Source organism: Syngnathus scovelli, chromosome 8 (genome assembly GCF_024217435.2).
Source record: "Syngnathus scovelli strain Florida chromosome 8, RoL_Ssco_1.2, whole genome shotgun sequence".
Lineage (NCBI taxonomy): Eukaryota > Metazoa > Chordata > Actinopteri > Syngnathiformes > Syngnathidae > Syngnathus > Syngnathus scovelli.
In genome coordinates this window covers 17968917-17993263 of record NC_090854.1, presented here as the reverse complement: position 1 = coordinate 17993263, position 24347 = coordinate 17968917, and the positions used below count along the sequence as shown (strand labels likewise).

At 51.5% G+C, this 24347-nt stretch overlaps 1 protein-coding gene across 1 annotated transcript in view; it reads right to left on the bottom strand.

Moving 5' to 3' along the window:
• Nucleotides 1-24347, bottom strand: part of dnah7 (dynein, axonemal, heavy chain 7) — a 28629-nt gene that overhangs the window by 1059 nt on the left and 3223 nt on the right. The window contains exons 13-65 of the mRNA XM_049727633.2: nt 24183-24261; nt 23883-24107; nt 23661-23807; nt 23039-23218; nt 22823-22963; nt 22307-22677; nt 22053-22239; nt 20651-20844; nt 20382-20580; nt 20173-20313; nt 19563-19775; nt 19389-19498; nt 19152-19320; nt 18925-19027; nt 18649-18776; nt 18348-18560; nt 18073-18171; nt 17746-17994; nt 16858-17007; nt 16157-16339; nt 15920-16096; nt 15713-15844; nt 14637-14858; nt 14127-14324; nt 13902-14057; nt 13667-13835; nt 13462-13588; nt 13169-13388; nt 12473-13099; nt 12150-12395; nt 11847-12076; nt 11452-11782; nt 10994-11337; nt 10725-10905; nt 10462-10647; nt 10231-10394; nt 9990-10144; nt 8880-9070; nt 8672-8805; nt 8251-8586; nt 8066-8192; nt 7654-7848; nt 6589-6681; nt 6348-6524; nt 6009-6170; nt 5737-5937; nt 5434-5595; nt 4803-4988; nt 4426-4563; nt 1669-1899; nt 1372-1524; nt 1080-1257; nt 513-616 (exon numbers count right to left, since the gene is read on the bottom strand). Of these exons, the coding sequence (XP_049583590.1) occupies nt 513-616; nt 1080-1257; nt 1372-1524; nt 1669-1899; nt 4426-4563; nt 4803-4988; nt 5434-5595; nt 5737-5937; nt 6009-6170; nt 6348-6524; nt 6589-6681; nt 7654-7848; nt 8066-8192; nt 8251-8586; nt 8672-8805; nt 8880-9070; nt 9990-10144; nt 10231-10394; nt 10462-10647; nt 10725-10905; nt 10994-11337; nt 11452-11782; nt 11847-12076; nt 12150-12395; nt 12473-13099; nt 13169-13388; nt 13462-13588; nt 13667-13835; nt 13902-14057; nt 14127-14324; nt 14637-14858; nt 15713-15844; nt 15920-16096; nt 16157-16339; nt 16858-17007; nt 17746-17994; nt 18073-18171; nt 18348-18560; nt 18649-18776; nt 18925-19027; nt 19152-19320; nt 19389-19498; nt 19563-19775; nt 20173-20313; nt 20382-20580; nt 20651-20844; nt 22053-22239; nt 22307-22677; nt 22823-22963; nt 23039-23218; nt 23661-23807; nt 23883-24107; nt 24183-24261 (10114 nt within the window). The remainder of the gene's footprint in view (nt 1-512; nt 617-1079; nt 1258-1371; nt 1525-1668; nt 1900-4425; nt 4564-4802; nt 4989-5433; nt 5596-5736; nt 5938-6008; nt 6171-6347; nt 6525-6588; nt 6682-7653; nt 7849-8065; nt 8193-8250; nt 8587-8671; nt 8806-8879; nt 9071-9989; nt 10145-10230; nt 10395-10461; nt 10648-10724; nt 10906-10993; nt 11338-11451; nt 11783-11846; nt 12077-12149; nt 12396-12472; nt 13100-13168; nt 13389-13461; nt 13589-13666; nt 13836-13901; nt 14058-14126; nt 14325-14636; nt 14859-15712; nt 15845-15919; nt 16097-16156; nt 16340-16857; nt 17008-17745; nt 17995-18072; nt 18172-18347; nt 18561-18648; nt 18777-18924; nt 19028-19151; nt 19321-19388; nt 19499-19562; nt 19776-20172; nt 20314-20381; nt 20581-20650; nt 20845-22052; nt 22240-22306; nt 22678-22822; nt 22964-23038; nt 23219-23660; nt 23808-23882; nt 24108-24182; nt 24262-24347) is intronic.

Genomic DNA, 24347 nt, shown 5'->3' with positions numbered 1-24347 from the left:
AAACACATTTTTAATTATGTCATGTGCATTATTCATCAGCACTCAGGGCGACAACGAGGTAGAAAAACAATCAGGCAAAAACCTCATGACTTGCTGCTGGCACTTTGAATCTCCCGTCTACTTCCATTTGCCTCACACGAGCGCCGCTAATTCAGCAACGCAAACGGCGGGAAAAGAGCTTTGGCCATTTCACAATCATCACAATAGTGCTTGAAAAAGAAAAAAAAAGACAAGACACCTCAGGACGGTTTAGCGATAAACTAAGCACCACCTCCAAAGAAAAAGGGGGATTAGAAGGCTATTATATAAGGAGGCGTAGCATTCAGGGTTAATTCATCTATTAAATTTATCTCGTCATTTTGTGGAGTCCTTTTGATAAACGTCAGGGTCACAATGCCTCATTTGGAAAAGTTTCACTTGCTTCATCATGGTCGCTAAAGTGTTTGACCCCGCCCGAGTTGCAGTCCCGCACGCAGCTAGCCCTAATGCTAATGCAAATGTTCCTGACTCACCACAGGCATGGTGTCATGCAGCACTTTGGGGTATGACTCGGCCAGAAGTTTGGTCTTCCTGTCCCAGCGGGCGCCATCCAGGAACAGGCCGCGGATGTACACACCTGAGAGGACACAAAACTGTGTTGATGCCCATTTGTCATCTTCAGGTGCCAGCTCCAATTTTCATCCCTACACCTGAGTAGAAGTGGCCGAAGCAGCCACCAGTATAAAAAAAAGTCAGCAAAAAAATGCCGTACCCCGTCATCTCTCTAACTGAAAACTAGTCTGTGGAAAAATTGATTAAGCGCAGCAGTGATACTCTTTGTAAACCAATTGGCGCCATCTGCCGTGTTTTTTGTACACCGCTCGTCTCCAGTGAGGCAAAACCACGTCAAGGGAAGAAGACATTTGAAGTGAGATGACATTAGCAGCCTAGCAAGCGTTAGCGCGTCGGAGCCCAGCTGGAGGCCTGATTTTTCTTTCTTCTTGTTCTTCTTCACTTTCACTATTCGGCAGTTGTCAATTAGCTTCAGCTTCTCCACCACGCCTGCTTCCGAGCGCAAACCGTCATAGCTCCGGTCTTACCGTCGTCAGGAGCTCGCTTGTACTTGACGTCCTCCAGGACCTCAAAATCGAAGCCCAGTAAGTCGATGGGGATGGTGTGCTTCCTGGCGTAGTTCTGCTGGCTGCCCGTGAGGAAGGCCTGCGTGAAGAAGAACCCCGACACCCAGAATACGGCCGGGGTGCCGTTGTCGAACCATTCCTGTCGAGGAAGGACAAAAAAGGCGGCGGCGTGGTCAGCGCGTCCACCTCGCAGTCGACCGGTTGCGACGTCGGAGCTCATCTCGAGCCTTCCTGACCGTAGGTGTCCACGTACCTGCAAGAACTGCAGTCTCTCCAGGAAGTCGGTGATGTAGCTTCCCAGAGGCTTGAGGCTGGGATAGGACCTCTTCATCCACATGCCCGGGATTTTGCCTTTCAAGATGCTGCTCACCACCTCCTCCAGCTCGGACGACATCACCACCAGGCCCTGCGCGCAAGCCCTCATCAAGTTCTAACGTTCTTACACATTGACAGGGGAAAAAGGAAAACGCGCAAAACCAAACCACACGGACTGGAAGGAATTGCGACTTTTGAGAATTTGCTTGTGCAAAGTTTTCCCGCATGCGTGTACCTTGATGGCTTTCTGGAGGTCGATGCAGGACTCTCGGATGATGCAGAGCAGATTGTTGAAGCGGCCCATCTCCTGCACCAGCACGGTGTTCATGCTCTCGTTGTAGCTGGTGGGGAAGTGCAGCATGACCAGCTCCAGGTCAAAGTCGGCCGGCAGCTTGCTGAGGATGTCGGCGGCCACCTCGAACACCATGTCGTCCGACGACTTGGCGTCTCCGCCTGACGAGCGGGACTGATCAGAGGGAGAGAGGCGGGCGTCACGCGGAGCGGATGTGGGAGGGAACCCCGCTCGGCTTGGCTCGGCGCCCCCGCGTAGATGGCAAGCTTCTTTGAATTGTCAAATGATAGATTCGCTTGCATTAGAACAGACGGCTTTGAGTTTCATTCCAAGTGTTTACTCGTGTAGTCAGTCCAACTTGACTGTAAGTTGCCGGAGACGTCTTTTTTGCACTTGCTGGCGCTCATCCGTGAATTTGGTCATTTGTTCAACCCCCCCGGCCGCCGTCTGTTTGTAGAATTACGAGCTAATGACGGCCCAGCACGGCTCGGCGCTCGACCGAGCTGGCTTTCGTTCCGCCTGCTTTGCTGTCACTGAGAGCGACCGACGAGAATGTGTTTGAATGCTAACAAAGTCCAGGTAATAGAAATTCATCTTGTTCATTGGAGTCCCTAAATGAACAAAGTGTCTCCAAAGGTCAGTGCACACCCTGTTTAACAGCGGAGGCAATTATTTATCGGCCTGCAAATGCTGAAACAAGAGGTGACCTGAAGCCTAAAGCAGCAGAAGCAGGTGAAAGAATGAAAATATTCAAATTGGCGCAACAAACATTTAGATTTCAATATTTGGATGTTTACACAGTGAATCCGTTGCGAAATGGGGAGAGTAAAACAAATGTATTACCCTCCCCCCAAAAAATCCGTTTGTGCTCAAGAGCTGGAGCAACATGAAATGTCTTGCATTTCATCTGTTTACAGTATGTGAATATGCGTATGAGCCAAGCTGGAAATGTGACATCATCTGACAGAGGGAAACTTTTCCTTTTCCAGCGGCGGTGGCGAGCAGGCAGGCAGGCAGGCAGGCGCTAATGATGTGACATCACACGGCGGCGGCGGCAGCGGCCTCGGCAACGTCAAAGGCGAGCCGGGCCTCTCAAGGAGAATTTGCATGTCCTTTTTGGAGAAGGCTCAACAAACAGCTAAAAAATGCATTTGTACTTTGCCTTTAATTAGTCTTGCATCGCATATTTCAACAGCGCGCAATCAAATATTGAAGGCTGGCAAGTTAACATGTAAAAAGACGGAGGGGCCCCCCAGGAATGTTGCTGCAAGCTGATTGTGTGTGTGGTGAGCATATGCACAGATCAAGCCTTCCCTGGCTGTCAGGCCTGTTTTGGCTGAAATGGAAATATTCTCGGTGGGAAGCGAGTGAGTGAGTGAGTGAGCGAACAAACGAGCGAGCGAGCGAGCGAGCGTTCTCCAAATGAAGACCTGGGATGCGGGCCAAAGTTGGGCGTAGCGTGCGGGAAAGCGGCCAACGGCCTCGTTGGCACGCGGCGTGTTTCACGCTGGCGCGCCAAAACTACTCATTCGCATGTTTGTGGGGTCAGAGATTGACTCGGCCCTGATTTGCTTTATGTCTTACTCATTCAAATGTAGTTTTCTTGGCTTCAATTCTTATTTTTGTTTAAGATTTGTTGACTTTAGGCTATGGACCTTTATTTGATAAAGCCTTTGGTCACCTGATCAGTCACCTGATCAGGTAAAGATGGCTGCTGGTAGTCAGTCTCAGTTAGACAAAGAAAGAAGATATAGGCCGGTTCAAACTACTTCAAGCCTGCTCCAAGCTTGTATTTTTTTTGGAACTTGAAAACAAACTTTAGTTTACTTCTTGGAACCCTGTATGTTGAAACCTCAGTTGGATTACAAATAATTTGGATTTGCACCTGCTTGCCTACCTGGCTGCCTGGCTGCCTGGCTGGCTGTCTGCCATTCCCCCTTTCCTTGCTTGGCCTACCACCCTTGCCTGCCAGCCATTGCCTCTCTCCCTCTGCCTGCTTGCCTCCATTTTGGACATTCTACCTCCACCTTCAAAAAGGTATGAGCAACAGCTGACGCAGTGATTTAAGGTGAGCGTGTGACAAGAACTATACAACATCTAACCTTTGAAATTTAAACTGAACTGAAAGTGACACTCACATTAAGTAAAACACTTTCATGAAGTGCTTAAAACATGGAAACTCAACTTGAAATGGGATTTGTTTGACAATGGAATGTGGATTTACTTGAATTGTGTATAGCCATACACTTGGCTATACTGTCTGAGTCACCTGAAGTTGAAGTTGCTGATTCTCACACAGATGATGTTAATGTCATGTTTGGACCCAGGAGGACTCGGTCAAAGTAGGTGCCCCAAATGGCCACCATTCAAACCAAATGGCCCACTTTGTGTTCAACTTGGGTCCATTTTTTGGGGTGTCCTAAAATAATAGACTGGGCCTGTCACTTGGGAACTAGTGGCCGAAGTTCTTTTTTTTTCCCCCGCCAACTTTCTAACAAAGTATGACAGCTGGCATTTGGCCCCAATCGCCCGTCTCAAAACAAAACGGATGACGACCTGTTTAATTTCTCAATGTGGGTCCTTGAGACTGTTTCCTAAATCTTGAAAAATACGCCACTATTTACTTTAATGTACAAACACCCACGATGTAGCGGGAGGCAGTCAGACTGTGATTAGAAAGTAGCAAGAAGGTGCGAGTACCTGTGTTAGCAAGATGCTATCAAACAGTAACTGTGTCTCCGACTGGTCCTTGGTGATGTCGGCGTTGGCGTTCATGCCGAAGATTTCCGGCGAGGGGTTCAGGGGCAGCGATTTGGTATACTCGATGTAACTGTCGTACTTGGGAGAAGAAAAAAAAAAAGAAAGTGAGAAAAAGCTTGCTGGTAACACAGCACGTGGGACGGCTGACATTTGTTCTAATGACTATGTTAATGCCAGTTCATGAATAAAAGATGTATGCTTGGGGGCGAGGGGGGGGGCACACTTGAGAGGCAAGTGCCAAATGCAACGCAACACGCATATTGTTTGTCTTTCCATATTGTCGCCACAAGTGCGTCCACCGACTGGACTGTACTTACGTCTCCTTCGGGGGGGGCAAAGTAGATCCCGCTGGGGTCAAACTTGTAGTTGGCGTCTTCCACCAGCTTCTGGTCGTAGAAGATGGCGAGGATGGTGCGCAACGTCCGTCTGTCCCAGTCGTCTGTCACGCGGCCGCCGTAGTTGCACTCGCCCGTCATGTAACGCAGGGCATCGAACGGCACTTCCTGGTGGAAGTCACGTTGTGTCACAAAACAATATTACAGTCGGCGACGGATGACTTCAAAAGTCCCTTTGAGTGAATACATATGTAATATAATAAATCATAAATAAATATAAACTAAAACACATAATAATAAATAATACTGTCTCCTGATATCATTGTGATGATATGGCTGGATATGTTCTTCTCAAAGTCTCTCTGACATAATGAAGGGTGAACAAAGGCTGCGCGTTTGGCATTTTCTGGAGGCTGAAGGGCTTCAAAATTCAGCAGCACTTGAGAATGAAAATGTCAGGTCATTAGAAAAAGTTACACATTTATGTCACCATGGCAACGGTGCAATCCTTGAGAATGTGGAAAACTGTTCAAAGGTGTTGTGGAATACTGCTAATGCGAGACTTATTAGCATAGCAAAGGCGAGGATACGACGGAGGTGTGGGAAAAAAAACCTGATGTTGCTCCAGGAACATCTGTAACTGCATCACGGAGATGCGAAGGTCGGTCTCGTTGAACTCGTACGGAATGTTCCATCCCAGCGGTCCGAACTTTCTCCTCTCTTGGGTGAGAGCGTGGAAGAAACACAAGCCGTAGAGGAGTTTCTTGAACACGCCCTGGAAACACACACACACACACACACACATGAAAGGTTAGCCGTAGCGGACGCCGTGAGGCGCACACGAGGCCTCGGAAGAGCATCAAAGGGCCACGGGACGGCCGTGGCGGGGAGGAAGCAAAGGGCGCCCCCGGCCCACCGGCTTGCTGCAGCTGTCGAACCAGCTTGGGTCGGAGATGGGGTCCATCAAGAAGCAGCGGACGATATTGGGCCTCAGGCCTTTGGGAGCCTCGTTGGTCATCTTGACGCCGTTCTGGAGCACGGCCACCGGGAAGGTGGGCGACGGGTAGCTGGTGAGCCATAAGCGGAATTCCGGGTGCGTGGACTCCGGGTTCAGCTCCTGCGCAGTTCAAATTTGAGGGGGAACGCAAAACAAGCTTGTGCTACGGAGGGGCTCGGCATAGTTGTGACCTCGCAGACTCTTTCCAACGTGGACATCCACGAAGTGGCCAAGTGACAGTTCTGCAGAACCACCCAGGTGCCGTCGGCGATCCCGGACTGGATCATTTTCATGGCGATGGGACCTTGGCCTTGGCCCAGAGAAAGCGACGTCAGCTTGTCCCCCGTGAAGCCCTGCAACGTGCGCCAGCTTGTCATTTCAAGAACAAAAATGATTAGCGTAAAGCTGACGTGGTCTCATCCACATTGGACTTTCTAACAAAATGACTCTCCTGCCAAATGAAGAGTCAGTCAGCTCGAGTTTTGTGTTGCGGCTCAACCGTCTGGTGTCTTTTTGCGGTGTCTGGGCACCTTTTCGTGTCCAAACTTGAGCAGAGCCGCCATGGGGTCGGAGCCCGGGGACAGGATGAAGATGAGCGGTGCGCAACAGTGGCTGTCGCCGAAGGCGTTGCTCAGGTTGAAGGGCGGCGCCTCGATGAAGGGCCGGCCCAGACTGTCGGAAACAAACTGCTGCACCATGGGAATGATCTGCCGGCCGCAAAGAAAGTCAAGACGAGCATTCAAATGAAAGAAAATGACGGCCGGCGCCAACCTTGTCAGGCCGGAGACATCGGATCACCAGCATCCTCTGAAACTGGCTCAGCTTCTCCTGCCATTCGTTGGGCAGCGGCGTCTGGTGGGGCTCCTGCACACGGCGCACACCACACCAAACCCGTTACGAGACGCGTGCACGGACAGGAGAACGTGGCCCTGATTGCGCAACTTATTTACACGTTATTTGTCAACTTTAGGGGTGGCGGCCGCTTGGCTGTTTTATTGAACCGTTCCAAGATGAATCATTGCAATTAAAGCCAAAAATGGGGAAGTGATTTGTCATGGGTGCAGGCGCGCAGAGAACACGGCTAGGAAGATGTATACATACGTCGGAGGGTCAGAAAAACATGCAGCCAACAAGGAGGGGGCAAGAAGAAACGCAGACGCTGTGGGCAAGTGAGCCATGTTTAGCGTCTGCGAGACGGGAAGACCTCGTTCGGCTCTCGGGGGAGGGAGGGAGGCAGGCGGGGGGGGGGGGGTGCGCTCGTACGGTGTGAACTTGACTGAACAGCTGTTCTGGCAACTGAGACCCAACCAATGTAAATTCTGCAACTGGAACAAACTGGATTTAATTAGATCCAAGTGTGGTGGCTGAGTGTGTTGATTATAAATCAAAGCATGTGTGTGTGTGTGTGTGTGTGTGTGTGTGTGTGTGTGTGTGTGTGTGTGTGTGTGTGTGTGTGTGCGCGCATGTGTGTGTGCTGCACAATACGTGCACGACATAACAATTTAACAGCTGTTGGTGCATCCAAACAGCGCGGATGCTTCTAGCAAAATAGGGAATGAAGAGATTTAATTAGATAAAGTTTCAGTTCCTTTATCATTTAACATGGCGGGGTTGAATTGCACAGGCGAACAATTTTGGACAATTTTGCTCTTAAGAAACTTTAGCCAGACACTTTTGAAGCACTACTCAAGTGTTTGTTAGTGGCCGTGTTTTGCGTTTATTTATAATTTCATATATATATATTTCATCATTTAATATCATTGCAGGGGAGGATTGTGTGTGTGTGTGTAATGTACAGTTGGCCCTCAGTGCCTGTCATCAGGAGGCGCCACTCACCGGACTGTCGTAGACCTCCTTCCACATGTTCCTGTTTTGGGCCATGTCCCTACGCAAGCCTTTGAATGGCTCCATGGCGTCCAGGCGGCAAAACTCGTCCCAGGATTTCTTGGGCATCCACGTGCAGGGGTTGGAGTAGGGGTTGTCCAGCCCCACGCCGCCCGTCAACAGGAAGTGCCAGTCTTCCTCGTTCACCTACCATATTTATTTACACTCTTTGCTTTTTGTTGTGCAGCAGAATTAACTTTTGGGGTTTTGTTGCCTGACGTATTTTTTTCTCCACTTTTTGATCAGAAACTGGTGGGGTTTTTTTGGTAAAATCGTTGGCGTTTATATTGAGCATTAATATTTTGTGGGTCGGTCACAATGCTCGTAATCAGCTGGCAAAATGTTGGCGCGAGTGTTTTCCTACCAGCTTGCGGTGCATCAGGAGACTGACGCAGAGGCAGAAGGAGAAGAGCAGCTTGTCTTTCTCAAAGAGCGAGCGACACACGTTGACGTAGAGCGAGTAGGTGAAGTGATCCCTCAGAATCCGCAGCCTGGCGAACACGAGACGGGTGATACTCATGGGTTTATTTTTTTCCGGGCACCGCTCACCTCTCCTCCAAGTCGTCGCTCTTGTCCGAGTTGTCGATGGAGCTGATGAAGAGGTTGATGAACCAGGTGAGGGAGTATTGGTACATGGGCTCGATGTTGGCCAGGTCGGCGATGGCGAAGAAGAGGATGGCCGAGTGAATGGCGATGGGTTTGTAGCCCAGGCGAGTCTCGTCGATCTTCACCTCCGTCACCTCGGCCACCGCCTGCTTCTCTGTGATTTCGTTGGCCAGCACCTTGGACTGTGACAGGATGGTCACGGCCGTTTCGTCCTCCAGGATGTTGCCCTCCGAGGAGGACAGCACCTGTAGGATTTTGTCCTCAATTTCCTTCAGCTGCCTGCATGCGGAGAGAGAGAGACATGAGGTTGAAAAAGAGCGGGAGAACCTTTTTGGGTGCAAGTGAATGCGATGGGGGGGTGGACCTTTTGTTCTCAGCTCCTTGAAGGATGAGAGCCTGCTTCTCTTCCTCAAGGTCGGGCCTCTCGCGGGCCACCACGATGCCCAGTAGTTGGTCCTGGATGCCCTCCGGGGTTATCATGAAGTTCAGCAGAGTCACCTAAGGACAAAGCGGGATGGGAGGGGAGTTCATCAGTGACGAAGGTGGCACCAAGGACACCCCTCCCCACTCACCTTGACGGAGGTCTCGGGCAGGTAGTGCGGGTTACGCAGCTTGGTGGTGATATAAAAGCGGAAGTTGGGCGCATATTCAAAGGTGCTGTCTCCCAAGCGGATGCATATGGCGCCGCCCTGTTTAAAAGTCTGCCTGAGCAGCAGAGGCTCCAGGATGGGGTCCAGCTCTTCACCAACATTCTCCAGCAGGACTGCAAGGGAACATGTTCAATTTGAAGAAGACACGTCGGGTAAAAGGCAGCTTTTAGTTGCTTCTCTGAAGCTGAAGCTGCTGCTGCTGGTGCTGCTGCGGCGAGCCAACATCAACAAGTGTTTGCACCAAGCCCGTTTGGGAAAATTGGCCAAATTGGGAATTTGCAGATGCCGTGATTGGAGCTCTGCCGGATGAAGATCCAGAGCCACTTTCGATCGGCGGCCAGACAACACGGAAAGCGGCATAATAGACAATTACGCCGAAAAGCAAAATGCCATCATGTCCTGGAAATGAGCATCATTTCCAAACACTTGGCTTCCATAATCAAATCTGTGTGTCGCGTCTTAATGTGAATTATACAACATTGCCCGCGTTAGCATTCATGCAAAATAAAATATTAGCAATGCTTCCCATTGTATGAATATTCATGAAGAGCCCTATTAAGTATGATAATGCTCTTCTCATGTTGGGAACATTAACACTGTCCATAAATGAGGCAACGCCTGGAGGCGGCCCGGGCGCAAAGCTTTCGAAAAGTGACGCTGACAAACTTTGCCTCGCCGGATAAACTAGGTCACTCACGCGTTGTTCGCTGGTGTTTTGAAGAAAAGCCGTTGCATGAATATTCTGTTTTCTTCATCAACGATTTGATCAATTTGATTATATTCTATATGTATTTGTTTGATTCTATTTTGAATATTTGATCCATTCTATATTTTATATTTTTCATTTGATAGTTCCAAGAGCACCATAATCTGCAAGTGAAGCGTCACAGTAGGGAAAAAGGTGCAAATGAAAATAGCAAATTGAAATTGAGAGCGGCAAGCAGAAGGTGGAAAAAGGAGCCAGCCGCGGGTTGCCGACGGCTGCTAAAGGGCGTCCGTCACCCGCGCTCGCTCGATCGCTCGCTCGCTCACCTGGCGTTCCAAACTGGATGCAGTTCTCCAGGGTGCGAACAAAGCCGGGATCACTCAGCTTAATGATTGCCAGGTTGTTCGCCTTCTCCATGTTTTTGATCCATTTGTTGGCCTGGCCCTGCGGATCGATCATCAGAGGCCACCGCCTGGCGTTTCTGCGCACACACACGCACGTAAAATGCGAACACACTGAACACCAATACAAACACACACAAGTGAGCTCGATGGAGAACGGCCTCACGAGATGATGATGCCGTTATCGATGGAGAAGCCGTCTGTCGGCAGCCCGGCGATGGTCCAGGCCCGAATTTTGACTTGCTCCCCCAGAGAAGTCATCAGCGTCATACTGGGTGAGGAAGGGATCTCTTTAGCCTTGCATAGACTTGACCATTCCTCGATTTGCTCCTGGACGACAAGACATCAGCTTGAAGATTTGTCACGGCAGGCTCGCTCGCTCGCTGCGTCCACCTGCCTGTCTGAAGCTGGAGGTGAAGGCCCCCAGGTAGGCCACGATGCCCGATGAGATGAGAATGTCCCCGGTCAAGTTGTTGTAGAGGTTGCCCAGAGCGAAGGCCATTTCGTTCCAGCGCGTCTTCTCGCCGCCCAGGCCGCCGATCAGTTGGGTGGCGCGCTCTAGTTTCTTTTTGCACAGATCCACCTGGAGGAAAACAAATCAAGGAATCAAACCAGCGCGAGTGAGGTATTTGCTCCCTTGCTATGGAAATGAGGCGGCACCTGATCCTCCAGTTCAATTTTCTTCTTTTTGTTGGCGTCCAGAATCTGACTGAGATTGAAGACTTGGTCTTGCACTTCTCTGAGGGCGGCTTGCTTCTTTTGCAGGGCCGCCATGGCCACCTCCAGCTCCGCCTCGGCCTGGGCCAACTTCAGCTTCTTGGGAGCCACCACCTTGGCCACGCTGCGCGACACATCTCAGGCATTAATCGGCCAATGAGAATCGGGACAATCAAACAGAGAAAGAGAAAACGGCAAGTTTGTTGACGTACCCGTCATACTTGTCCATGGCGCAGACCCACTTGCAGAGGCCCTCGGCGGCGGTGGACGCCGTACGAATCTTCTCGGGGACAAAGTCCGGGTTGCTGATGTACCTGTCTCGAATGACGGCCATGATGTTGGCGGGAATGTTGTCCCTGTCAAACTCACGCAAGCTCTGCAGGAACTTGAGGTCGCTCAAGAGTTTTTTGGCAGGAGCCCAGTAGTCTTCCACTTTTTTGCCGCTAGCGGGGTCAGTCACACGGTCACACTTGATCTTTTTCAGAATGCAGATGGCCTCCATGACCAGCTTGACGCCGCTAGGCGGGCTTTTCATGGACTTGACCAAAGTGATGTCCTGAAGACAAAGACGTCATGTCACATTGGCCTCCAAAGACAAACCTTGGAGGTCAAAGCTCATTCTTCATTTCCCGTGAATTTGACTGAACGGTGTCTTTGCCGGCTCGCTCACATTCTGCGTGAGCGTATCCAGCGCCGACAGCGCGGCCTCCAGGATGGGCATGGCCACGGCCAGCTCGGCCTCGCACTCGTCCTTGATGGCTTTGGCGGCCATGGCCTGCTCGTTGGTCACGGCCTCGTCCATCTTAACGACGGCCTCCGTTTCGGCCGCCTCGGCCGACTCGCGCTCCACCTGGACCACCATCTCGTCCACCTTCTTGCACGTCTCGATCAACTGCGGCTGCAGCGCCTCCAGCTCCACCTGCATGGTGGCCACCTGGGACGACGCCGACTCCAGTTTCTCCAGGCCCACCACGTAGCGACTTTTCTGCATCATCACTTCCCTGGACACGGCCGCTAAATGTCAAAAGGGCCTTCTGGGACACGCTGACAGATTTGCGTTCTTACTCTCGTTTGGCCTTCAGCAAAGACTTGAAGGTGGAGATGAGCTCCAGGTAGGAGGTGGGGGTGACGTAGTTGTGACGCTGCAGCTCGTCCAGGAAGCGAGCGGACAGTTGGATGGTGGTGGTGTGGAAGGTCTTGCACATGTCGATGCAGCCCCCCCGGTGCTCGTCCGACATCTCCACGTCCTCCAGAAAGCGGCAGGCCACCGCCTGCAGAGCGTCCTCGGGCCACGTCTGGATGCATCAAAAATGTTTCAGACAAGAGATGTGCATAGCGTTGCGTTGTAGGGCCGCCCGCCCGCCATACCTGGAACCAGTTAATGGTGCAGCAGTTGATGAGGGCCGGGAAGCGGCGCAGCCTGTTCCTGAAGGCGTCCCCGATGGGACTCATGGCCAAAACGATGTGCATCTGCGAGCGGCAGCGCTCCACAAACATGTTGAAGAGGGCCAAGTTGCTGCCGTCCGTCTGCTTCTCGCGTTCGCGCTGGCGGTCCAGCACTCGCATCTTCTCAATCACTTCTTGCTTCTCGTCGACCGCAAACAGGTTGGGCACCTGGGAACGCGACATGCAGTCGTCAAAGGAAATCCCACCTCGACCCACGGGACGGGACGCCAAGCCCTCGCGCTTACCTCGCCCGTGTTCAGCATGTTACCGATGTCCTCCAGGAAGGACTCCATTTTGATCTGGGTGTCGGTGAAGAGGAAGACTCCGTGAGCCTCGCCCGACGTGGACCTGGTCATGATCAGCTTCAGGTCGTCGTGCCACTCCACCATGCCGTAGGTCTTGGAGATCTCCACCTGGAAGAGCTCGGCCTCGGCCATGTGCGCCGCCAGGCGCGTCAGGGACTGGCGCCCGCTGCCGCCCACGCCCACCAGGAGGGCGTGTCCGCTGGGCTGCTTGAGGATGCGGGAGATGCGGGAGACGTGCTCGATGGCGAAGCGGAACAGCACCAGGTTCATGGGCGCCTTGCTGACGGTGTTGTACTCGTCCAGGTGGGACTCCACCACTTGGCGGAGCTGGTCCAGGTCCAGCACCTCGCGGTAGCTGCGGTCGTCGCCCTTGGGGTCGTGGAAGTCGCAGAACATCAGGCTGCGCAGGTCGTCCTCCGTCACCACGCCGTCCTGGTCCTGGTCCAGATTCTGGAAGAGCTGATGGAAGTTGACTTCCATGTAAGCTTTAAACACCTCACACAGGTGGCTCACGAGCCACGAGCGATCCGAGTCTTGGACCAGACGATCGTAGTTCACTCTCAAGACCTGAAGGAGGACGCAGGATGTGGCGCTTTGCAAAAACCACTCGCTCTGCGTCTTCTGTTTAGTTCTTACCTCGTGCACCCACAGTCGTTTGATGCTGGACGGATCCTCTGCGGTTTCGGGGCGAGACAAACAGATTCCCTGGATGACGCGGGAAATGTCACGAAGGTTGAACAAGTAGTGAGACTTTTGGGGGGTGGGCAGGAGGTTTTTGGTGGCTTCCTTGTACACGGATATGGTGCCTTTCACAATCTGAGTGGTCAGGGACGCAAATGGCTTGGGGAAAGAAAACCTACAAAAAGGAAAGAAATGTTCTGAGCATAGTATCTTCATCATGGGATGGGATTTTGTAACTGCGTGCTTACCGGATGGTAAAATGCCAGTGTATGATCCGGGAGAATATGGTAAACATGGTCTTCTCGTCAAAATCGTTAATGGTGAGCATGTTGAAGTGGCGCAGGTAGCGCGGCGTCACCGGGTTTCGCCCTCCGCCTGAAGAACGAGTCAACGATCAGCAGGCGTTCAGTATTTGGCCAACGTGGTCTCCTCCTCCTGGATTTCACGGCTCACCGGGCGGGCCCATGGCGCACATGACCTGAATGTCCACCAGCTTAATCATGGAGCAGTCCTTCAGGTCGTACCAGTTCCAGTGGTCCAGCCACTGGCGCAGCAGTTCCACGGGGGGCTGGGCGCCGTACACTTCCCTGGCAGGCATGTTCACGTCGTCCACAAATACCACCTGGTCCATTTGGACAAGACACTCAATAACATAAATGCTGAGGGGGCACTTTTGAGCGCTGGCTACCATTTTCTGCCCCACGGGAGGACCGTAGATTCCTTTGCGCCGCTTGTCCAGCTTGGACATGATAATACCCTGAGTCTGAGCGGCGGTGGTCTGGGCTGAGAAGTTGATAAACAACGGGTTGTACACCTCCTTGTCCACATGATTTAGAAGAAAGTCCTGGAGGAAAAGTTTGAAATATCGGTGTGAAAAAGTTAGACGGGAGCATGGGTTAGCACGAGAACTTACGGTGATGTAAACACTCTTGCCGGTCCCGGTGGGCCCGATGAAAATGGTAGGCTTCTGTTTGGTGACCAGGAGCTTCATGAGCGCCATGTAGCGCACCGTGTTCTCCGTGGGTACGATGATCTCGTTGAACTGCATGTCCTTGGAGAGCGGGGGGGCGCTCTTCAGCTCCTCCGTCCAAGGCTCCCATCTACCCGGGCCCTGAGGGAGTTTGGGGAAGTTCACTTCATTCACCAATCATGGTCATGTGTTCAGTAAACTTTGTTTCTTCACTTCGAATTTTAACCGGTGCATAAAGAAATGAAAATGGAAAAAAAACGTATTCCTGCTATGGTATTTTCTTCTTTGCTTTGGAGATCAAACATGTAGCTAGGCACATTGAACAGCGGGTGGTGTGCTAAGAAAGTGAAAGAGCAGCAGCAGCAGCAGCAGCAGAAGCAGCAGCAGCAGAAGCAGCAGAAGCAGCAGCAGCAGCAGAAGCAGCAGCAGAAGCAGCAGCAGCAGTTGCGCAACCTCTTTGATGAAGCGGTACTGGTAGATGGTGTCCTCGGTAGGCAGCGGCACCGTCAGCTGCTTGGCGGGCGGCCCCACATTGGTCAGAATGGCGTGGGACGAGCGCGTCTCTTCGCTAAGCGGCCCGCTCAGTATCTCCCTGACCATGTGGTCGAATTTGGCGCGGCCGGCGTCGTCGCAGCTGGCGCCCACCGACCACATCAGGCAGAAGACGAAAATGCCCTGGGTGACAATGACGATGCCGTTGTTTCATTTTTTTTTTACACATGGGTGCTGCAAAGAAAGCCATTTGGTAGATTTGTCTATCAAAGGAGAGCAACAAAAAAAGTCTCAAGAAATGTTGTTGAAAACTGAAATGTGACAACTTTTTACAGAAAAAAAAGCATCTTCTGGAATGAATCCCCCATTGGGGATAAAAGGCAGCCAAGCGTTTAAAAGCTTTAAATAAATGAGCAAACAACAAAAGAGTGCCAAATTACCTTCCAAAGTGCTACAAAACAGTCAAAGTTGACTTTCCTGGCTCAAACGACTGTTCGGAGGAGAAGCGCTACGCAGTCATTAAAAGCTACGACCAGCGGAGACGTCTTTGTTGTGCGGAGGGAAAAGAACAGCAGGAATTCTGCGGGAATTGCAAATGACTTTTGAGACCCGTGTTGGTTCCTGCTGTTCATAGGTTGATTAATTGAACGCTTCTAATGACAATGGCCGGCTGGGGAGTGCGGGAGAGAGAGAGAATCTTTTTACACTGGCATGCTTGCTCCATGGGGGGCGGCATCAGCAGAGGTTGAAAGACATGAGAGTTTGACAAAGAAAAAAAAAAAAAAAATCTCTAATTGTGCATCCCACAGGGAGTGGAAGAAAGGGCTCATTTCCAAAATAGTAACTCAAAGCGCGCCTGTACTGACAATGAATACAATGCGTTAAACGGAAAAACGCTTTCTTTCAACAAATGAATCGCTTTTTATGAGACCTGGCAAAAAAAAAAAAAACTCACCAGTTTCGGAAAATGGAATTTTAGGGGTCCTGACCGCACAGAAATTTCAGCAAAGGTTTGATTGATAAAAACGTGTACAAACCTCCAACCAAGAGCAGACGTCCTGGTCATTGATGCGCTTCATCACGTTGGCGTCGTGAAACTCGTCCATCATGCAGTCCATCAGATTCATCAGAGACTTGACCAGGTTGCTGTCGGAGGTGGGCGACAGCTCCTGCGAGAATGCAAACCAAAGCGCTTGGCGTTTGATTTCACCGTCCACGGAGAGGCGGCTCCCGATTTACGGCACCGTCGTGGCTTTGCGGATGAGCTCCAAGCAGGCGGGCAGCACGCGCTCGAAAAGGCCTCCGATGAGTTCTTTGTGGGCCGCCGTCACGGTGGCGGGCAGCACGTTGAACCAGGACAACATGAGAGGCTGCCAGCCCAGCATGTGCGGCTCCATGTAGATCATTCCGCAGCGGGACACCTACAAAAACAATTGGAGGGGCAAATATAGAAAAATGCCCGCGCGCTATTTGGGACTCACGGTCGCCGGAGACGCCACTTCCAGGTCCATGGGTTCGAAGATCAGGCTCATCTGGGGGGACATCTGAATGATCTCGCCGCTCATCAGACACAGCTTCTTGTTGTCGTCCAACACCGTGTTCATGTTCTCGATCCACACGGCATCCACAGGCCCGTCAAAAATGAGCCACTTTCTGTCGGGGGTCTGGAAGAGGCAACCGTTACGAGGAGAACGTCACGCAAACGCATCGTATAATGCCAACGTGACTAAGTTGAGAAGTCTCCTCTGAGTTCCCAGGGACCAAATGTTCCCAAGGTACCAAATGTACCCAATGTCCGGCCGGGCTAATCACCGTCTTTTCCATTCTTTGAAGGTCACGAAAGAAAAGCGAGTGGCAAGTGACGGCGGCAGAAGAAGCTAGGACGGCCGCGTTTCATCAAGCCCCAAAGGAACTTAACACAAGTTAGCGGGTAAATTGACGTGATTTGTCATCGTCTAAAAACAAACGGCAGACAGAGAGCAGGACGAGATGAAGTGTTTTGTCAGACGGCTGCCGGCTTCCACCGGCCAGGCGCGGGCGGGGGCAAAACACAATAAGATTCTGCAGCGACATCACAATTGAAAGCATCAGTCAGAGGCGGCGTGAGGAGCAGACTGCATGGCGTGCGTGCGTGCGTGCGTGCGTGCGTACAAGGCCAGTGAAATAGTAGATAGCGTCTGACCTGGGAGGAAGCAAAGTTTCTGTAGCTGACGGCCAGGATGCCGTCGGACCACTCGTGGGAAACTGGATCGAACTGACCGTACAGCTGTCCCATGGTGATGGATTTGGGATTGATAACGGTGATCTGCACTTCGTTTTCATCCATCAGGCCCTGGACTCAAAAACAGATCCAAACTGGCACCGGAGGTCGGATTCCATGCAAAATAAAAAAAACATCTTTTGCACCTTGTTCAATCAGTGCAAATTGATTTGATATGGGCCACAAATGTGTAAAGTCACAGAAGAAAGGAAATTTGAATTTCTGACATTTCCTCCGGTTTGTTTTGGCGTGATAAGTGCTTGTGCAGCACGGCACGGAGGAAGACGGTGACAAATGCGGCTTTGCTCGCCGTTCCATCAGCGGGCCTTGGCGCGTCATCTCGCGTCGGCCGTGTCAACGCGACTCGCCGGCCGGGCCGGATTGATGACGACGGCAAAAAGCACGGCGCTGACAAATTGGATGGACGTATTTACGAGGTGTATTGAGCTCAAAGCAATTTGATTTGATTTTGGGAGAGCGAGCGAGGGAGCGAGCAAGCGTTGGGGCTTTTCCTGATAAAAACGCAATCAAAAACTACTTGTTGGCAAAGTCTTTGACAAATTGGCCCGCTTACGGCAGCCCGATAGATGAATCCGACCCTGAGGACAAGAAAGGAAAAGCAACCCAGTGAGCGCTAAAGGAATTTACATCGGATATTGATCAACACTTTGTGACATTTAAAGAAAAAAAAGGAAGGAAGGAAGAAAGGAAGGAAGAAAGTCCACGTCTGGTCTGGCCTGGCCTCACTTGACTCGTAGAAATCAGCCATTTGTTGAAAAGCTCCACATTTTTGTAAATAAATGCGCCCACCTTGACGCAGACGTCGTGAAGAGCCGCCGAGAGGACGCGGTAGGCGCAGGTCTTGCCTCCGAAGGGTTCGCCCACCAGCATGAAGCCGTGCCTGACGATCATCATCTCAAACACTTGCAGGATCTTCTCGATGAAAAAGTCGGTCACTTGGAGGTTCATGATTTGGCAGTTTTCCTTGACGGCGTCCAACAAAGTGCTGTAGTCTCGCTTGGGGAGCGTGACGCCGGGGAAAAGGTCCGACGTGATGCCCTGAAAGAAAAAAAATGGAGCAGCACGATGGAATGAAGGTCACGGGAAGCAGCAAAGATATTTTTTATTGCTACGCACCCCAAACAGTTGCAAGTCCTGTGCCAGAAACTTGGGCAGATTGACATCAATGATGGATCTTAGGAGCAAAGTGTCTTCGTTCTCGTCCGGAAAAGCGAGCTGCACTCCAACAAAGAAGACATGGAAAGATTTCAAATCCTATCAGTGCCAATGTTTTGCAATAAGTTCCTCTCGTGTCAGCATTAAGCAATCTATCTTTGTTTCACCGCTCGACTCAGGGCCACTTGATCACCATAAGAAACTTCAATCAAGCAAAGTTCTTCCAGCACGCCTACCTTGAGGTTTCCCGCGGCGGTCAGCACCGACTTGACGGCCCTCATGCCGTAGTCATAGTGATGTTGCATGGAAAGCTGCTCCGAGCACAGGCGATAGGTGGCCACGATCTTCACCGAGAGGGGTCGCGCCGTCACGAAGCCGCACGAGTACAGCACGATCTCGGCGATCAAGGCGTAATCCGGCACCATCATGGCCACCGTCCGGAACAGCGCCTGCGGACCACAAAGCCCACGCTCAAGCTTAAAAACTTGACTACTTTTTTTTTTTTTTTTTGCTGATGACAAGAACCACATCGGATACCTTGAGGTTGTCCGGAAGCTCGGATCGTCCGGCGTAACCGGGGTTCATGGTGATGAACACGGCGCAAGACGGGTCAAGGGACAGCTCGGTTCCTTCGAACATCAGCAGCTTAGCGTGGGCGGCGATTCCTACGACGGCAAACATTTTGAAGTCGAGATGGAAATGTGGAACGAGTGAAGCGCTGCTGGCACTTTGAAGAAAGTATTCGCAGCACGTCACCTGGAGGGACTTTGGGATTTTTTTTCTATTTTGAACGAACAAAGACAAGTAAGGAACCTCTCTGTATGGTGAGGATCTGCTGAGCCACCACGGAGAGCACTTCCAGGTCGATTCTGTTAAACTCGTCAAAGCAGGCCCAGGCTCCACAAGACAACAGGCCCTGGCGCACAAATGCTGTCTGTCACTCGTACACTCTTGTGTGCTTTTCTGAAATTCCTTTTTTTTGTCTGGGCTGTTTAGCTCCAGACTTGAGAGGTGCAGAGATGCAAGACGCCGCTACTCACTTTGAAGAATTTTCCCAGGGCGATGTAGTCGAGTCCGTCGGAGCAGTTGAAGACCACGCACTGCTTGGCTACGGCCTTGGCCAAGTCTTTGGTGGTTTCTGTTTTTCCCGTACCGGCCGGGCCCTCCGGGGCTCCGCCCAAATGGAGATGGAGGGCACCGAACAAGGTGCTGACAAAGTGAATTGATTTATTGCGCAATGGTCTCTTCTGCACACACACAAGGCAAAGCGGCGTTACCGGTAGCAGCGGTCAGTCAGCGGGGTAATGACCAGGCGCAAGGTGTTGCCCAGATACTCGTAACCGTACGGCAGACCCGCGTTGATCATCTTGGTCTGCAGATCATTTTCCTGCACAGCACAGTACGACGGGTGGGCCCAATATTTCCAATTTGAAAAGAAAAGCCTTCCGTACCACCCAGTAGTAGCGCAGCTGGCTCTGCCACAAAAAGTCGTGCTCGTCGCTGATCCCCTTTTGCACCAGCAAGGCCAGCACGTCGCGGGCGTGCACGTCCAGCACCACCAGAGCGCCCAGGGTGACCCGGTTCTGTTTGGACAGCTTGCCCCGCACCAGCGTCACAATGTCGTCGATCTGACTGTTATTTTGAGCCAGGTAGGCGTCCAAAGCCTGCCGGATGGAAACGTCAGTCAACAAAACATCCGCGGCTTCCTTTTCTCAAAGCCGAGAAGGTGCCTGCCGCGAGGGCACATTAGCCACAATTTCAGCAGAGTTCGCTAAGCGTTCACAAAAGGAGAAATTGCCTTGATCTCCCGCTGCTCGCTCACAAAGAAATCTCCAATTTGGACGCTTGTTTATTGACGACGGCTAATCGGGGGCATAAAAACAGACGTTAGCCGACGTTGTGCGTTTGACTGAGCAAAGTCGTTCTTTCATCGCCGCCGATTGCGGCTCCACGATTGATTGCGGGCATCAATTTTGTGACGCGATGAAAACAAATTTGATGTGTTTGCATCAGTCATAAAAGAGGCCACCCGTGATGAACGAAGGACGGCTGCGCTTTCACCTTCTGTCCTGATTTGATGGCGTCGTGGATATCCTTTGTCCAGTACACTTGCGAGACGCACAGAACCGCCTGGCCGGGCCACGAGCGCACCCAGTCGATGCGCAGGGCTTTGGGGTACGCCTCGATGGCTTCCCCGACCACCTGCCACGGAAAGTGGCTTAGCGGCTGAAGCGAATCAACGAAGGCAAAAAAGGTCACCAAAAGGTCACCTTATGCAAGGAAGCGGTCATGTCGTTCTCCAGCTCCAGGAGCCATTTTTCCACCTGGCCGCGGGCGTTGGGGGTGCAAATGATGTCGACCAGCTGGACTTCTTCGCCCTCGCTGCTCTTCATGTGAGTGATGTCGAGGTCTTCGGTGAAGGTCACGCGGGCGATGCCCTCAAAACACTTTTTGAGGAAAGGCTGCACCCTGGGGATGCACGGGAAGAAGATTTTGAGGCCAGAGTCGTTTGGGGGCAGAGTTGCCTAGTCCGGTCTACCTGGTGGGGTCTTTGGTCTCCGAGAGGATTTCCAGCAGCTCCTCGTTGGACAGGAAGAAAAAGCGAGGGAAGTAGAGGCGCTTCTTCTCCAGGTAGTTGTTGAGCCCTTTGAGGATCATCTCCAGATGCTCGTTGGACTTCTTTTGCCTGTCCAGCATCTGATTGATTTGGATCACCGCCAACACGCGCTTGTCCTGCCCAGTGGAAAAAAACTAATTTCAGTCTCCCGCAAAATGAAACGTGTGTGAAGTGCTGCCTCCGTGAGTGAAAATTCAATTTTGTGCGACTTTTCATCCGGGAAACGTGTCACCTACTTCTCGTTAATTAAGACTCGCAGGAGTTGTTTTAATTTGTGCGAAAAGATCTGCCGCCTTAAGAAAATAATCAAGTGAGCGGAAGAGAAAGCGCTTCCTTCATTTGCTGAGGCGGCCGCGTGACAAATCCAAGAGCAGATGCGCGCATTTGTGGCGGCGCTCCCTCGGTGGCCTCATTTTCTTTGCGATAACGGCGCCCCTTCCAGACAAAATCTATAATTTCCATTTAACGCTCGCGCCTGAAATTGATGCATCTGCTTTCAGGTCGCTCGAGCGCGTTGTTTGTAAACTTTGTGAGGCCTCCTTGGCGTTGGACATCTCAAGCTGCCAAAAAGTTTTTTTTTTTATTGCAATGTTTGCCCATTTTCCTGGACTGCACATTGTAAGATTTTTCCCACACGCCGTTTGCTAGCGCTAAAAGGCACGCGACGCTAACGAGGCACCGCTGCGACAACTTTGAGCGTTTTGTATTTGTCTTTTTGCTAAAGCGCCGCGTAGCCAATTGAAAGTAATCATCGCCATTTTTCTCCATGAAGCGGTTTAGCCGTAACAATGCGGCAATGAGGCTGACTGCCATATTGTTTGCTAAAAGACTGATGTGGCTCTCAATGACGGCCCAGAATGAATCGCCGGCTTCCAAGTGGGATTGCAAGCCGACAAAATTGCGCGATGGGCAATGAAAAAGACAAGAGATTGGCCGGCCGGCCGTCCTATCGGCCTCGGCCATTTTCTCTCCGGTCCCCATTGAGAGCATCTGCGTATGACCTGAAAACGCCATTATGGTGCATAATGCTTGCATTAGAGCACTGTTAGCACTTTGCTTTCCGCTGACTAAACGCATAAAGAAAGAAGCCTTTTGCTATTGTCCCCGACGACAAGATTTGACTCAATCTGTGATTGTCAGGCGGCCAGAGTAGATCAACGCGTACGACCTGTTGGCACCCAATCGGATCTGCCATTGTCGCCGTCCTCCGTGATTATTCACAGCCCTGCTTAAGATGTGTTGGAAGCATTCAAAGAATTTCCATTTTGATTGCAGAGGCATACTGACAATTATGGAATGGGGGGGGTATGAATTTAGTATTTACCGCGGCGACTTGCTTCATGGTGTCCTTCCAGGTTTTGTCCACGTTGGTGAAGCGACGTCCCTCTTCGGGCATCTGCGCCATGATGTCGGGTGAGCTGAAGATGGGCTCCAGGTAAAGCCACGTGGACTGAACCTTCAGCCACTCGTCCAGGATCTCCTGGAGAAGCAGCAAGGTGCCCTCCCATTCGCTGCAAGTGCAACACAAGCTTCACGCTCCCGCTTTGCCGTCACGCAAACGGGCACATTCGCCCTTACCGTATCTCCACCTCGAAAGGCTTGATGAAGGGCGAGCCCTTCATGGTCTGCGTCTTGACGATGTGGTCGTCCAGCAGCATCTGCACCTCGTCCACCGACGAGAGGATGCTGGTTCCTGTCTCGCGATAGGGCAGGAGCTTGAAGGTGATGTCGGCCCACTCGCCGGTCATCTTCTCCAGGGCCTTCTCCAGGGAGTACTCCTTGCTGGCCGACTCGCTGATGCCTTCGAACTCGGGCATGAATTCCTCCATGTTCAGGGACAGGAAGTAGGACATGTTGGCGGACTCTTCGTCGGTGGTGCTGAGGGGTTTGCCTGAGATTTCGCTCAGCGATTCCCAGTGGCGTGGACGCAGGCCGGGATTACAGAGGACCTGGACAGAGAGAAGCCAAAATGCCATTTAGTAGCATTTCATTTTAGAATGAAAACAATTAAAAATGAATTGGATAAAAAAAAAAAACTCAAACTGAACTAAAGACCAAGTATTCGGAGAGTTCCAATTGTGTTTGATGGCTCACCTGCACCATGGGCACGTCCTTTCTGAAGACCTCCACCTTCTCCTTCATGATGGTGGCCAGGCTCAGAGCGCTGGGCACGTCCGTAAAGGATTTCTCCAGCTTATACAAAGAACGCCAATAGTTGCTGACATCTCCTTCGATCTGAAACGACGACACGAGAGAATTTCACAAAGGGCCGGCATCTGCGGAGAAGGTGGCTGCCGCCGATGGCGCCACCTTGTCCGGGTTGACGCCAGACAGCGGGCCGAAGAGCCACTGGTTGTAATTGGTCTGGAAGTCGTTGGCCGTTTCGTAGAGGCGCAGGAAGGGCGTCAGCTTGTCCTGAGTCTTTTTGCGCAGCGGGTACTGCGAGGCGGGCCACTGGAACGCGTCCTCTTCCAGGTTGAATTCGTTGATCTGTTGACGACATTCATACCGTGGAGAGAAAAGCAACAAAATAAACCATACAATGAAATCTCTAATCGGCTATCTATGCCAGTGATGTCGAGTGACGAGCGCAACAACAATATTTCGCTTTTGGGGAACTCACTTTTACAATGACAGCCCAATGGAGCAAGTCAATTTGTGAATAAAGTGAGAGCATTTTTTTTTTATTTGGTGGTGTAGAATGAGATTTGTCGAATGCCTTGATGCAATGGTAAGGGTGCAGGGATGTAAGAGGAGCAGGCCGGTGAGCTCATTCTCGAGCCAATACTGCTCTCTACTGGTAGCGTGCAGTGCACGGCACAATCATGCCTTTAGTGTGAAATGGCTTCACTCCTCTCTGCTGATTCAGGGCTGCGCATGGTGGTTCGCTTTAATCGACGAGAAAAAAACTCCCCCCCCCGCCCCCAATTACCCGTTCTAAGGCAGCATCCAGTTTGGAATTGAGAGCCTGGGCCTTTTTCAGGTACTTGCTGAGATCCTCCAGGTCGCCAAAGGACGTAAACTCCTCCACTTGGACGCTGTACGTGTCCAGTTCCTCCTCGAAAAGCTCGCGTAACAACTGCAATCATCAAACGGATGGCAAAAACATTTGGTCTTGCAACACTGATAGTCGAAAAGCAAAGCGAGGGCGAACCTTGAGGCTGTTCTGATATTGCGCGGTCTTTTCCGACACGATCTGGTCGTGCTCCTCGAAGATGGTGGGAAGACGTCGGAGCCACTGGATGGTCTTCCGGTTCAGCTCCATGTCGGACGTCGTCAGCGAGACAAAGTCGATCAGGGAGCACAGCTGCATGTTGGAGTGGGCCAACCTTTGCTCCAGCTGCGGAAGGTCCGTGCTCTTCACTTTATTCACAAAGGCCTGAAGAGTTTGCTCAGTTTAAGGCCACGTTGCAGCTGCGATAAGATAGATCTGGGAGATGGTGAGAAGGTATACCTTCAACTCCATCAGCGAATGCGTGTCAGGCGGCGTGCTCAGCGCCTTCTCTGCGATCTTTTCAAATTCATTGCAAAGCCTACGGAATCAAGAAAACGCCATTTTCTATTTGAGCGCATTTGTTATGAAACAATTGATCCATTTTTGATAGGAACGATCGACATC